The sequence below is a fragment of the Nelumbo lutea genome, chromosome 7 (genome assembly GCF_056320005.1).
Source record: "Nelumbo lutea isolate HS-2025 chromosome 7, American lotus-T2T, whole genome shotgun sequence".
Taxonomy (NCBI): Eukaryota; Viridiplantae; Streptophyta; class Magnoliopsida; order Proteales; family Nelumbonaceae; genus Nelumbo; species Nelumbo lutea.
Genome location: NC_142690.1, coordinates 2,652,107 through 2,667,644, shown reverse-complemented (window position 1 = coordinate 2,667,644; position 15,538 = coordinate 2,652,107). Strand labels below are relative to the sequence as shown.

Below are 15,538 nucleotides of genomic sequence, written 5' to 3'. Positions count from 1 at the left end.
TAATAATTAATTTAATTTAATTAATGAAACTATATGATGATAATTAATATTGTAATTAATTATTTTCTATTAGAATATTACTATAACATATTACAATGAATATTATAATATTAATCATTAATTTATAATGTTCGTAATATTATAATATTAGTATTATGAATATTATATTAATAATAATAATAATAATTTATTACTATTCATGATTTATAATATCATTTAATATAAATAATTCTTGGTTTCATTATAATATTATAATTGATAAATAATATTCTAAATAATTAGCTATAATAATTAATATAAGTAATTATTAATAGCACTATAAGACGATAATGAATAATATAGTTAATGAACTACTATTATAATAGTATAATATGAATATTATAGCATATTATAATATTACATTATAATAATATTATGGGGGAAATAAAAGGTTAGTTGTGGGCCCCATGGGTCTTCATATGAGATGTTATAAGTTAATTGAGCATTAGAGGGGCAATATGGGTAAAATCCATTAAAATAATGACGTGATTCATTTGTACTTGAGCTATCATTAGGCTTCAATGTTAAGAGCCACCGAACACCTTTAGCGCTGAAAGTGGTACGAAACCACTTCAGCGTTAAGAGATCAGAGGCGCCGAACAGGGCCTAATGGTAGTGGTAGGCCTAATCAATCGTCAAAAACAATAGGGTGGTTTAAGATAATAGTTAAATAGTAAGGGTGCATTTTGTCAATTAACTAAATATATAGATAGTTTAAAAAATTTGCCATGTTATTTTTTACCCCATGCAATAAATACATGCTTCCATAATTTATGTAAAATATAAATCACCAAAATACATTTAAAAATATTAAGAGATGGAAAATAATTAAAATATGCATACATAGCTTTAAAAAGCCAATATAAGTTTCTTTGATGCTTAAAAAGGATAAATTACAGATTTCCCCTATAATTAAAGATGTGAATGGTTAGACACATTTAGGCTATGTTTGGTTTGAAGGAAAAGGTAGCAAAAGGAAGGAAAATGTAGGAAAACCTATACAAGGCTTGTAAACCTTTTTCAACATTTCCCTTCCTTTCCATACCTTTTCCTTCAAACCAAACATAGTCTTAGGGTACACAACAAACATATGAACATGATAGATTAGGCTGTGTTTGGTTTGAATAGCAAAAGGAAGGAAAATGTAAGAAAACCTATATAAGACTTGTAAACATTTCCCAACATTTCCCTTCCTTTCCATACCTTTTCCTTCAAACCAAACATAGTCTTAGGTTACACAACAAACATATGAACATGATAGACTGATTGGGATACAAATAAATGCAATAATTCAGCCAAAAAAAGTGGATGCCGTAGGGGAACCCTGTATAAATCCCAGAAAAGAATAGGACAGGATACCGCGTTTTGAACCTTGGCTTTAGCTCATTAAAACTTATCAACTTATTTGCTTGGGATGGACGCATTGTTAATTCTATTTCTATTTGAGTACATGGCAGTCAAACAATAAATTTAAGACTTGCCACCATGGGTCCATGACGGTTAATCATACCGTCGAGCAGCTTACTAATATTATAAGTCAAGGTTTTAAAAATTTACTCGAAAAGAGAACCTTGGCCACCGATTTTTGGTAGGATGACAATTTTCATCCCCGTTGGCGGAGATGAGAGAGTACCCCATCCTACAGGGACTTCCACTAATATATATATATATATATATATATATATATATATATATATATATATATATATATATATTAATATTTTTAAAAATATAATTTAATATGTTTAAATATATTTGAATTTTTTTAATAAGATAGTAAATTTTAACTATTTTATTTTTTATTTTGTAAATAAAATATTTAACATTATAAAAAATTACAGAGTAAAGATTTATGTGGGGATAACCTTGTCCCCGTTGGCGACGATGGAGATTTTAGTGGGGACAGGGATGGATTGTGGTTTCCCATCGCCGCCCCATTGTCATTCCTAGTTTCTGGGTTAGCAGTTCAGCAATTCAAGTCAACAGTTCATATATATATCATCCTATCCTTTGGATTGGAATATTAGGAAATGTTATGAGTAAGTGATGAAATAAAGGCAAGAAGGCTCTGTCAGTTGAGAGAAGGAAAGAATGATGAAAGAGAGAGAAAGGAAGAAGAAAAAAAAAAGAAAAAGTAGAGGTGAAAATGACCTATTGTCACAAGTGTTCTCTTCGCCGTGCCATCAAGTGCCATCCATCGTGCCTACAAACCACCACTCCAGTGTCTAAGTGTGTGTCATGGGTAGGTTGTGCATGTATTTTGTATGGGGGGATTGCCAATAGTATTATTGTAAATTTGTAGTATGACTTTTCATCTTTTTTATGTTTCCTATTGTCATTCCCCCAAAAGCTTAACGTACTCTTTGAGGAGAGGTAGGTAGTCGAGTGAGTCATGAGCATGTAAAGGTTAAGCATGAGGTCCCCTCAACACTGAACTGTGTGCTTATGCTTGTCATCCATTAATGCAATACAAGTAGCCTTTTGCTAATTTGTGTGACATCTTTGTTGCATTTTCTTGTGTTGTTGCTTGTTGCTTAGGCTTATTCATCACATTCGAGTGTCGCACGGGGTCCCAACGACTAGCCCCGTGACAATTGGTATCAGAGCAGGAACTCCTTCACACACTCTAGACCCTGTCTTCGTCCCTACATCAACGCAATGAAGAGCAACCATGGCATTGCCGATGACTCACCACATGGGCGGCTCCAAGCCCGCGACACTAATGAAGCTCCACTTGACGAACCTACCAAGACACAAGCCCCAAAGGGCCACACAACTAAAGCTAGCAAGCATGACAAATCAGTCGACCAGCTAGCTAGCATGGACATGCGCCTCCTACGTTGCGAGGCAACAGTGGGAGAAACCCGAGATCGGGTCGATGAACTCCACATCAACCTAAAGATTGTTGAGAATGTAGTAGTGGAACTAAAAAGACGTTTCAATGGCGCTTTCAAAGACATGCACACCACCATACAAAATTCAGGAGTTGGGCCTTCCCAAAGTAGCCTACAAGGCTTGCTAGACAGATTTCAAGCGCAATTGGATGAGATGAGATGAGATGACTCTCCTAAAGAGGGCGATGGCCAACGCACCTAGCACTCCCTCCACCCTAGCTTCCTTGAACATCAAGATCCGTGAGCCAACACCTTACTCGGGTGCTCGGGATGCTAGGGAGCTTGACAACTTCTTGTGGCAATTGGAGCAATATTTCTCCGCCATTGGCATCATTGACAACCAAACTCAGGTACATACAACTGCTATGTATTTGACTGATATTGCAATATGGTGGCGTAGGTGTTGCCAAGACATCGAACGTGGAACCCACACCATCGACACCTGGGTTGGATTCAAGCGTGAGATCAAGTGTCAGTTCTACCCAGAAAATGTGGAGTACATGGCACGCCGAAGAATGAAGAATTTCAGACATCAAGAATCACTACATGACTATGTCAAGGAATTTTCGGCCTTGATGCTGGAGATCTTCGACATGTCAGACAAGGATCTCCTGTTCAATTTCATGGACAGTCTCAAGCCATGGGCCGAGCTCGAACTCTAGCGACACGGGGTTGAGGACCTCGCCACCGCCATGGTCGTAGCTGAGTAGCTTGTTGATCTGAGAACTTCTAAGGAAGATGCGCAAAAACCATACAGCCCACGTACCATGAGTTTGAGTGGGGGAGATCAACAATCAATCTCTACAAAAGGAGAAGCCATTGCCCACAGACAAGCCCTACAATTACCAACAAGGGAAGAAGCCACAAGGAGGCCCAAGCTATCAGGACCACCAATTCACTAGGAGACCTCCTGTGCCTTGTTACCTTTGCAATGGGAAGCATTGGACGAGTGATTGTCCAACACGAAAGAAAAAAATTGCCCTCATCGCCAAACTCAGCAATAGAGAAGAGAGCGATGAGGAGAAACCCACAACGGCACCAAGAGTAGGCGCCCTCCAGCTCATCAACGCCATGGTAAAAAAATATGCCACATCCAAGTGGCCCACCAAAGCCCACAAGGGGCTGAATTATGTAGACATCACCCTCGGCGGGAGGCCGGCCCAAGCCTTGGTGGACACTGGGGCTACCCACAACTTCATTTCGCTTGCGAAGGCAAAGCGACTCGGCTTGACCACCACCAAACAAATAGGGTAGGTCAAGGCTATCAACTCTGGGGCCAAATCAGTAGAGGGCATGGCTCGTGGAGTAGAACTCCGAGTTGGACCATAGAAAGGACCCATCAATCTATATGTGGTACCCTTGGATGATTTTCAGGTTGTTCTTGGAGTGGAGTTCCTCACGCAGGTGGAAGCAACACTTATGCCACACATCAGCAGCTTACTTATTTTGGACGAACACTCCCCTTGCATGGTTCCTGTCTCATCAGCCTTGCAGATACTTGGGAAGCAGCTTTCAGCCTTGCAGTTGTACCAAGAAACCAACAACCATGAAGACAGCGCCGTGTCAACAAGGAAGAACCCCTGTCAAGCATCTCACATCGACACTGGAACTGGTTAGGAAGTCGTCACCGGGAAGAAGTCTCCCCCAAAACAGTTCCATTTCTAGCGCCAATGCCAATGCCAACGCCCAAGTTAGCACCAACATCAGCATCGGCATTAGCTTCAACACCAACCACATCAGCGGAAGTTGACTTCGCAGCAGAAGCAGCAAGCGCCAACAATTGATGGGCCCAACAAAAGACCTAAGGCCATGCCAAACCTTGCCCACGTCTACTACCACAACCACCGGAGAGTAAGAGTGCCACTCAAGCCATTTAGGGACCACATTCACATCATCCGTCAGGTTAAATCCAGTAGTAGCCCTGTAAGTCACCCTTGGAGAAAAATGCATGGGAACCAACACCCTAACAATCCAAAATATCATTTTGACCTAGTCCTGGCCACAAACCTTCCTAGCACCAAGTTAGAGCAACCAAAATCCTACCTTGAAGCAGCCAGGCAAGGACTTACCGTAGGGACTAGCCATAGGTTTTCCCACCATCCAGAACGCCTTGAAGACTTCCACCCATCATCATGCCCTGGCCTTGGAAGAGATAAACTTTGTGGAGCAACTGAAGAACCTTCCTTCATCAACAGCAGTTTGGAACCTCAAGCAGAAGCTAGTCTTCGAGGACGAAGACTGAATTGAATGGGGAGAATGTCACAAATGTTCTCTTCACCGTGCCATCAAGTGCCATCCATCGTGCCTACAAACCGTCACTCCAGTGTCTAAGTGTGTGTTATGGGTGGGCTATGCTTGTACTTTGTATAGGGGGATTGCCAATGTCATTATTGTAATTATGTAATATGACTTTTTATCTTTTTTATGTTCCCTATTGTCACTCCCCAAAAAACTTAACGTACTCTTTAAAGAAAGGTAAGTAATCGAGTGAGTCATGAGCATGTAAAGGTTAAGCATGAGATCTCCTTGACACTGAACTGTATACTTATGCTTGCCATCCATTAATGCAATACAAGTAACATTTTGCTAATTTGCATGCCATATTTGTTGCCTTTTCTTGTGTTATTGCTTGTTGTAGGCTTATTCGTCGCATTCAAATGCCGCACGGAGTTCCAACGACCAGCCCCGTGACACTAGCGGTGATGGCAACAATGTAGATGATAGCTGATATGAAATCTCTTATTTGAGATCTCTGAGATCTGAGAGATTTGTGACCGTCTCTTGGGCCTCTTTTTCTCTGCTCTTGTTTTTTTTTTAATTTAAATAAGATATATTGAACTGTAAAACATTGTCCCGTTCAAATGGTTCAACGGTCAGACCAATTCAATGGCTCGTTGACAAATTCAACAATTTTTAGTAAAATAACGATTCAATAACGGAACCAGTACCTCGGCCGATTTCTGGGCCAAACAGTTTAACCATCAACAGTTTAAAACCATGATACAAGTCAATTACGAAGCACAATACGCGAGGGACCAAATTGCCAGTATTTACACCGGATTGGAATGGCCATAAACACCTTACCAGCCCCTCCTACCTTTTCTGCCGAGCCTAGAACATGGACCTTACCTCACAATAGAATAGACAGTTTCACTTCACCCTTGTCAGTAACACCAACAGCTTGTTTACAGTAGAATATTTGATTGTATATAAATTTACATCACAAAATGGAGTATATTTCTGTCATTGCAGTTGAGATCCCGCTTCCATAAAAAATATACAACAATCAGAAGTAAACGGAGAAGCTTTTGGTTTCCTTCTCAGCACAGACTTCTCACAATTACATGATTGCAGTTTTGGTATTTTTGACTGCAGTGCAACTGTGCAAGCAGAGGGCAAGCTGTCAAGCTTCAGGAATCAAGACACAGTTCGACCATAGCACAGAGATGCAAGATAGAGATTCTTAGCCCATTTCTCCTGTATACATACCATCAAAATCACAATGAGACAACACATAAATTAACAAATACTGCCATTCCAATCAATTTATAACTTATATCTTTTGTTGATTTCTTGACAGATTCAAGCATTTATGCATAAAAAAGGTAATAGAAGTATCTTAGGCTCAGTTTGGAAGGAGTACAAATGCAAATATGTAGAGTGCAAAATCTTATATTTTGTATTATTTTGTATATATTTGCAGTGTACATATTTGCACTTGTACTCTTTCCAAACTGAGCCTTAAGCACAGTATTTCTATGCATGCCTGATGAAATCGAGTACCATTACAATTTATATGGACCATTTTACACTCGTAATTGCATTCACACTTATTTGCAGTGTACATATTTGCATTCACAGTCATTGAGCTATTGCCCATGTAACTTATTTTTTTTACCACTAAGAGATCACCAAAAAAATATATGGACTTGTGATAGTCCATTCAGAAAGGTGGCCATTAACTCAATCAAGTACAATTCCACAAGCAAGGCGTTATTTTTATGTGTTATTTATGTAATTTCCATACTAAAATAAAGGTATTACCTTCACATGAGTACTTGGAAATTGAGATGTGCGCAAGGTCTCCTGTGTCTCATCACCGGGTTTGCGCTTTGGCACACTCAATATAAGAGCAGCTTGATCCCAAGTAGCAGCTGTAGACGTGATCCTGTAACCACTATCCCAACGTCTATGGATACCCTCACTGGGATATAGAAAATCAAGCTCAACAACCTGCAGAAATTCAGCAAGATTAGAAACACTAACACAATTAGTAGAGAAATAGCAACGGCTTCTCTTACATTTTTATACATAAATGTTTGGTCAAGTTTTTGTGTAGCCATAGTTCTTTTTATGTAGAGCCGACCCTTTGCATCAGTTTTTTACCAACTGGTTTTAAGCACCAATATATTTCATATTTGCCCTCAACAATGACTTGGCAACTGAAATAGTTTTTATTTTATTTGCAACAGGGGATTCAAAAAGGCAAAACATGGGGAGGGGGGCGGGGTGAGAAAAGATAAATTCCAAGAATAGGACCAGAGACTGAGCTTAACCTGATCGTTAAAGCCAGCATTGCGAGACATAACGATACCCCATCGGCTTCCAGCAGTAGCCATTGAAGTCACATGAAAACCTTCTCTCCATTTCTTGTTTATCCACTTGAAAGGGAAAGAATCACTGACCTTGTATGACTGTTGTGTATATTGGGTACCTGGAGAATGCAAGTAATACAAGTTCATTCAGCTAGTGAATAAAAATACAAAATACATAATAGACTTAAAAGGAAGGACCAGGGGGAGGAGGAGAGTGGCTTATAACCATGCTGCACTTGTAAAGGTGAATAGTGAAGCATGCCATTTCACAGAAATATCCTCTAAAATAACTTCTTGTATCATTAATATACTAACGAGATTTTATTAAATACACAGAAAATTTTATTCCAGTAACTTACATATACATCCATAGATAAATTAGTTAGACTTTAAAATGGTCAGCCCCACAAGACACTACCTAATATGGCTTTTCCCCACTTATTCCTTCCCTTGCCAAAGAATCCGTAATAACCGCCAAGGCTGATCTTAGAGCCTATCTGAACAAGGCATTCATAATAGCCACCAAGGCTCCAGCCACTCTTATTGCATTTCAACACATCCATAGGCCAAAATCAATGGTTTCTGTCCATCTGATTATAACCTGAGAATCTCCTCCAATGATTAACCTCTTCATAACCCAACATTTTGGCCAATCTTCAACCTTATAGTAGGGACAACTGTTCTGCATGTATTGAGCTCCTGCTTCCAAGTGGACCTGAGTATGTCATAGAGATCTTGCAAGAAAGATCCTAAATAACCATTTTATTAATTCCTTTCGGTTACCAGTCATGTTTATCATTCCATCTATTGAAATGACAGTCATGTTTATTGTTCCATTTACGATGGGAAATCAGAAGCAAATGATCTTCAGCTTAACATCATAGCAAAAGAGAAATAACATTGCAGTATTTCAATTCAAACAAACTTTTTTCTGATAAATATCAATTCAATTCAAACAAACTTGCAGAAAAAGAAGTCATAAGACTTTAGGCATCTGACCTCGAAATCTTTTAGAAACAATTAGAACCATGGGCATGTTAAATAATAAGTTAAATCACAATTAGGACAACAAAGTTAATTCAGAATCTCCAAATAAAATGTTGGAAGAAGAAAAAAGAGCTAAATCACAAATCTAAAACAAGTCTCATAAGTGTTTCAACAATCATACGCACATCGAGCAATAAATAAGTTAATTTAGAGATTCAAGACATAATACTTTCTTTCATCTAATTACTTTAAGGAGAAAGCCTCCAGAGAATATTGTTGCATTCCATGCTAGTTTGCAACTTTTTTATTTATATATTGGATCCTTGTCATTGAAAGATAAATAGGTAGATGACCCCATATAGTTGGGATAAGACATAGATGATGACCCATAAGTTTATCTTGGCAGCCAGATGGAAGGGACTAACCTTTGGACATCACCACAAGAGAGCTTCCATTGGTAGCACCAGCAATAGAACTGATGTAATAGTTTTTCTCCCATTGCTCCATTATCCATTCCTGTGATGTTTGAAGGATCAAAGTTACACAAATTATTGTAGTTGATTTTTAAATGATGAATCAAGAAAACCAAAAATTAGCTCTTTACATGAATCCATACCTTGTGTAAAAAATATGGTGATAGTTCATACACCTGACTTGAGAAACCAGTCCCAGCATCCATGATGAGTGCCCACAGATTGGAACAAGACGCCACACAGCTTATCATAAGACCATCATCATTTCCCCTCTCGACATGTTGTGCCAATCGAGCATCAGCCACATTATAATGGTACCTGATTACAAAAATAATTCACATAAAAATAAGTGCAAGTAAAATCATGTCTTTAATGGCTAGGATAACTCTATTTCAGAATAAATGATGATAACATCGGCACTTGTTGGCAAGGAAGAGCAAATTTTTAACGAAAATGATTATAACCTATACCATCTCTCTTACATAAAGTGGGACCCAAGGAAGGTAACTTTTACCAAGCCGCAACTTTAAATAGGGATGCTCTTTCCTCCACGACTACTCAATACATTAGCAGAAGGGAGTATGATGCAGAACAAGGCTAAGAGAAGGAAGACAAAAAATCATAGCTTTGTCTAATCTGTACATACACCCTTGTGGACCTCTAAGTGAGTGTCATAATGGGCCAGCTATCAGGTTTTAACTGTCTGGGAAATGGGTCTAACACTGGGATTTGACCACACATCCAGCCACCAGACGTCACGAACCCCACAACCCCTCCCCCCCCCAAACCATACATTCAACAAGGTCTCACAAAGTATTCTATTGATTCATCTTCTGACTTAGTTTCTGTTTGTTGCCTAGTGCTTTAATTTGCTATTGAGTTAGGTGATCTTTTTTTTTCTTTGAGAAAAAGGTATAGTATATTTGTAGTGCTATTAGAAAAGGGAGACTCCCATTACAGCGAGTGACAATACATCATTCACTAGCCATGGATTATACACCAATTAAAAAAAAAAAAAAGTGTCGGCTGTAATTATCTTTGCCGAAATATTTCTGTTCCTTGAGAAAATTTGTTATTCATCAAAAGAAAAATAGTTCCATCTCATAAACTGAGGAACCAATAAAATTCCAAATGACATTCATAGATGTAACGACATATTCTTTGAGAACCTTTAATATCATAATATTCCAGTGTCATTTTGTGGGCCCATTCCTCTGTTTCAAGGTATCCTTTTTATAATCTTCTTTTTTTATCAGCAGATATCCTTTTTATAATCTTCGGCCCCACTTGGCGCATCTTTTCGCACTGTCTGTCGGCTATTTACAAGCCCGGCAGACATTCAGTCTTTTCCCGTTTGGTTTGTGGCAGATCTAGCCGCCAAAAGCCAACACGCCAAAAAGACATGAAAAGCCCAAATAGGGCGATTTTCAGGAAGCTCCAAATGGAGCTTTTGCGTTTTTTTTTTCTATTCTTCTTCACATAGAAAGACGCACGGAAAGACACACCTTAACCAAATGGGCTTCAGGCGGCTCAGATCTTAATGCAAAAGCTCAATGCATCTTTTGACTGTCAGAGCTACCAGAAGATCTTCCCAAAAAGACTTTCCAAACGACCCCTTCATTAACAATTACCCAATTGGTAGAACATCCTTCGAAATACAAAATGTTTGCTTGAAAAGTAAAAAAAAAAAATGATAAGCCAACTAATTGCTTTTGGTTGTTATTCTGGCATGGAGGTAGAGGGACGCCAGTACACCACTCAATATGTGGTACTCCCTCTCGCTGCCCACCTCCAATCACTCCCAAACAACATTCCTATCCAAACCCAATGTCCTGGAAGGATGGAAACTTTATAGATTTCTCATTTCTTTCCTCTACCACCTGTCCCCCAAACCCTGACACTTTTAGGCATGCCTCTAGTCATGCAAGAACCATTTTCCATCTTTTTTTTTTGATAGATAACCATTTCCCATCATTCCATTGCATGCAGAAATATATTATCCCAAAATATCTTACAACCACACTTGAATGTCCAGAAAAAAAATGGAACCATTTCATTTCAGGAAAATATAATAAACAGAAAATAATAGTACCTCTGTTTCATTGGCATCCTAGCATTGTAAACTGAAATCCACTGTGTGGCAGGAACTCCTAGACGGACCTTCTTCCTTGGTTGCCCATCATCTTCTTCCTCAATGGTCAACCTACCACGTTTCTGGCCAACTTGATAGATAATCTGGCAAGGATTAATGAAGAGCTAAAAGTATTTAACATCAATGAACACCCAGTAAATAAATATGATGTGGAAACTATAAGAAAGGCTATGGATTACCTTCTGGGCACCATCAGTATTAATTGGCCTTATTGCCGGATTTGGTCCAATCAACCCTTCAAATAAAGATATTAATTTGGAATAGTTGGGCTCTTCATCAAATTTCATATTTACAACAATCTCAAGGAATTGCTTAAAAGGTGGGGGGCAGAAACAACACAGCATCTCAGGAGATGTTGCCATCTTTTTCTTGCAAACAAGGAATGATTTGTTATCACCCTGAAGTAAACAATAAATAAGCATATTGAGGAAGAGCCATTTTATCGACAAACAAGGTCTATTGGGGAAATAGAATAGCCCTATGGTATAGCCATCATTACCTGATAACCCTGCCATGGCAGTCTGCCTCGATGAAGAAATATAAGAGTATATGCAAGAGATTCCAGATCATCTCTCCTGCTTGCAGTTCTTCCAAGGTGCGCATGCACACTAGCATAACGAACAGTTCCTCTGTGACAATAAATTAGCTAATGGTATCAGGACAGAACTCAGTATCAGGTTTTAACTATAAATTATTACAAAATATAAACAACTGACCTGAAGACATCAGGTCGTTGATCATACTCAACATGCTGACCACTAGCACTATCTCTCCATTTTGTTGCTGAAGGATAATACAAAAAAGAAATAATTAAGGAAAGAGAGAAACAACAATGATAAAAAAATGTCAATCCAACCAGGATTCCCAAAGAATAATGATAAATTGTGAGCCTAGATGTCTCACCTAGTCCTAGGTCAACAAGAAATAACTTCTTCTCTTGTGGAGTAGATGGCTGACCTAGTAGAAAGTTTTCAGGCTTTACATCTCCATGGACGTAGCTAAAGTCAGACAGAGGATGGTGTGAAGTGAAAAGTGGAAACCCAAAATAGGTAGATAATCAATTGAGAAAGAAAAAGGAAAAAATCAATAGTCCAGGCTGGTGAATCTAAATAACTGACCATGTTAGAACAATGCAAAAAAGAAAGTTACCCTCTTGAATGCATCTTCTCCAGGATTGATATAGATTCAACTGCAATACATGCTACCATTTCTGAGGACATCCTACAAAATTAAAGAAACTAATAGTGCCAATGTAATGGATGTCAAACATCAAGAAGAAAATATCAGAGATCTCTGCACAATAGCACAAGCAATTCCCAATATATATCAAGTGTACCACAAGGGAAAAAAGAAAAAGAGAAAAATAAAAGTTAGCAGTCACCAACTGAAAGAATACCAACAAGACCAGCAGACAATCAAGGCACTATACCATGGATCTCCTAGTAGGATACTGCAAATGTGAAGTAAATTAATATTTTTTATTTTATTGATACGTGGGAAAGCGTCATGGAATGTATAGTGCAAAAGACTAGGATTCAGGCAGGTAAAAATGCATTATAAAACATTTCAGATGCTACAATAGGAGCTGGAAGATCCACTACCACAGTTTGGAAGTGACAATTCTTGAGGTAGTAAGCCATAACAACATCATCATCAAATCACACAAATATAATAATGATATATGCCATTAGAAATATTTTAAAGAAAATATGATGAATATGAAACACATTAAACTCAATGAAGCCGTAACTGATTTATAGTGGAACTATAGTAGTATATAACGGTAGTACAGTAACTACAGTTCAAAGATACTTGTAAATATGAGAAAGTGACAATGCATAAGATTGCCATGAAAAGTTTCATATGATGGAAAGATTCCTCTTTGCAACTAATAATAGTATCCTCCTCTTATTTTTCTTAGTACAATAATCTTACTTGTCAATACTGATAAAAAAAGTAATTCTTACTTATCAAAGACAATGGTGGTGATGCAACAACAATGATTGTCATGTTTTACACCCCATCTAACAGCACATACTCACTAATAGATACCCCAACAAAGTTTCAACCTTTGGAGATCATGAATTGTAGAAATGGTAGAATGATAGATACTTACGCTTGCCCTGAAGAATTCCATGTATCCCATAAGCTAGGCCCTAGCATATCCATAACCTGCATAGATGTAAGATTGATATCTTTTCACCAAAACATGACAGCAACAATATTTCTATTTCTGAAGGAAGCAGGAAATATAGATGCAGCCCCCAGAGAAGCATATGCTAAAAACTAAACTTATCAAAGGCGACAGAAATTAATGAAAAAATAATAACAATGGTGTGGTTGAGACTTGAGAGAGAGAAAGAGAAATGAGAATCTGAATCATACCATAACATAATAGTCCCCTTGCCTCCCTTTATAGTGTACTCTGGGCACTCCATGGCTGCCACCGAGAGTGCTATCCAACAAAAATTGCAATAAAGGTTTAGGAGGAAAAAAATAAAGAAAAAAAAAAGGAGATCGAAGGGGAGGAGGAGTTTGATAGATGCATTCAAATGAAATGGTAAGACATACTTGTAAACTTGCCACTCATATGGAGGGCCGTAATTACAGCCTTTGCTGCTTCTATGTTCAAATTTCAGAGCCACCTATTAAGGATAAATCATAAAATGAGACGAGTCATAACACGTGTCACATGAAGAACATATAAACATTCTTCCAATACAGAGTTGTCATGTTCTTGTAAAGGAACTAAGTCGAAACTTACCTCCATAGCCCCAGGACCTGTTGTCCGCTCATTCCCACCTGAAACACGGCGACCAACAAATACCTGGCCAAACCCACCTTTACCCAACTTTCTCTCAATCTTATAGACTGGTGACCCTCCTACCTGAACCTGAAAAACAAAGCGAAGAGGATGTTCAAAGTTATTTTAAAAGAATAAAAAGAAATAAATGCACAGGGCATTCCAATGAATGCCAAAATGTACAAACTACAAACAACAACTGATATGATAATTATGGCCAATAAAATGCACTTACAGTAAAGAAATAAAACAATAAATACCAATAGTAATTAGAACCAACACCAGTCAAAGAAAATACAAGATCCCATCTTTGACAAAGAAACGAGCATACCCTTTCAGGGAAAGGAGCAGTGCTCCCTTCTTCTTCCTGACCACCAGCCTTATTAGCACTTAGACCGCCGCTATCGTCTCCCATCATTTCCTTCCGGCGACTTTCCGCCCTAACCTCTTCCACTGGGTTCGCAATCCGATCTCCTCCTTCTCCCTTTTCGCTGACCTCCTTAAACTGCTCACGACCCGATTCACCGTCCCTTTCCGAAATCACAATCACCGGAGCCTTGGCCCGATTCCTCGAGGCCAATCTAGTCCTTGGCCTCACCGGTCGGGTCTTAGCCCCGATTTCCGCCGCGTCTGCTTTCGCAGCTTCCTTCGCGACAGCCGCTCTGGTTCTGATGTAATTGCCGACCAAGGGCTCGGATTTCTTCGCTCCTCGACCTCTCGTCTTCCGACGCTGATCTACGGTCGGATCACGGCCACGACGTACCCCACTACGCAACTCAGGCATTCTTTGCCCATACAATCCGAACCCCTCTTACCCAATCCGACCATTATCTTCCTCAGCGAATCTATGAATTCCCCACCATTGCAGAACCGATTCTCTCTGCAAAACCTAAAAACCCTAGCATCAGATGTCCCATTAATAATAACGACGGCGGAAAGAATAATCAATATGGAACCAATGAACGTGGCGATCAAATTCGGTGGACGCTAGAAGATATATATAATCCTTCCCTGGGGGTTTGCAGTAGAAACGCTAGTATTCGAAACGTACCTCTCAGAGATAGACCTCAGAGAGAGGGAGAGAGATCGCCTTCGAGAAAGTTTTGTTTTTTCCCCTATTTCCTTTCGTTGAGTGAACTGTTGACATACAAGACCGACTGTTGTTAGTTCGTGCCTTCGTGGGCGCAGGGATGGCAATTTTCTCCTTACCCGGCGGGTACCTGCCTCGGCTGCCCGTATATTGAATTTACTAAAATACCCATAAAAATCCGGAAAAATAAAGATGGGCTACAGAACAGTCAGGGTAGACCTTCCCGAGCATCACACGTCCTAATGTATTCACGTCCAGTTATCAAAAACGTAAAATTTAGTATTAACTGTCAATTTAAAATGTGAAAATTTAGTATCCAATTTTCAAAACGTGCCAATGTAATACTTGCCATTACTTAGCCCCTTAATATTAATTGTCAATTTAAAAGACATAAATGTCTTTTGAGTGTCATCTAATTCGCTTTATCAATTATTCAAACATTGACAAAAAAATGAATAGTTTCAAATTTTTGCCCCTTCTCGTGAAAAATTTTGGGGTCACTAAA

General features: G+C 38.8%; 1 protein-coding gene across 2 annotated transcripts; it reads right to left on the bottom strand.

The window, feature by feature from the left end:
• Positions 1 to 6,094: 6,094 nt before the first annotated feature.
• Positions 6,095 to 15,225, bottom strand: LOC148844620 (casein kinase 1-like protein HD16). Of its 2 annotated transcripts, none has more exons than XM_088953386.1 (17): positions 14,995 to 15,225; positions 14,275 to 14,823; positions 13,905 to 14,033; positions 13,712 to 13,785; positions 13,526 to 13,595; positions 13,257 to 13,312; positions 12,290 to 12,361; positions 12,044 to 12,138; positions 11,857 to 11,923; positions 11,640 to 11,769; positions 11,320 to 11,538; positions 11,081 to 11,223; positions 9,132 to 9,306; positions 8,941 to 9,031; positions 7,490 to 7,647; positions 6,978 to 7,166; positions 6,095 to 6,410 (listed from the first exon to the last, which is right to left on the bottom strand). In XM_088953386.1, the coding sequence occupies exons 2-17, from the start codon at positions 14,725 to 14,727 to the stop codon at positions 6,351 to 6,353; spliced, it is 2,181 nt and encodes a 726-aa protein (XP_088809512.1). In that variant the 5' UTR covers positions 14,728 to 14,823; positions 14,995 to 15,225; the 3' UTR covers positions 6,095 to 6,350. The 2 variants fall into 2 exon arrangements, with proteins under 2 accessions (XP_088809512.1, XP_088809513.1); XM_088953387.1 differs by having other exon boundaries at positions 14,275 to 14,832; positions 14,995 to 15,154.
• Between the last annotated feature and the right edge of the window lie 313 nt (positions 15,226 to 15,538).

Excerpts from the sequence above, each read along its gene's own strand:
- LOC148844620 (XM_088953386.1), bottom strand. The coding sequence starts at position 14,727 with ATGCCTGAGTTGCGTAGTGGGGTACGTCGTGGCCGTGATCCGACCGTA. Across the intron at positions 12,139-12,289 it reads GAGAAGATGCATTCAAGAGG|CTACGTCCATGGAGATGTAA; the intron begins GTAACTTTCTTT and ends GTCTGACTTTAG. Across the intron at positions 9,032-9,131 it reads CACCATATTTTTTACACAAG|GAATGGATAATGGAGCAATG; the intron begins GTATGGATTCAT and ends CAAACATCACAG.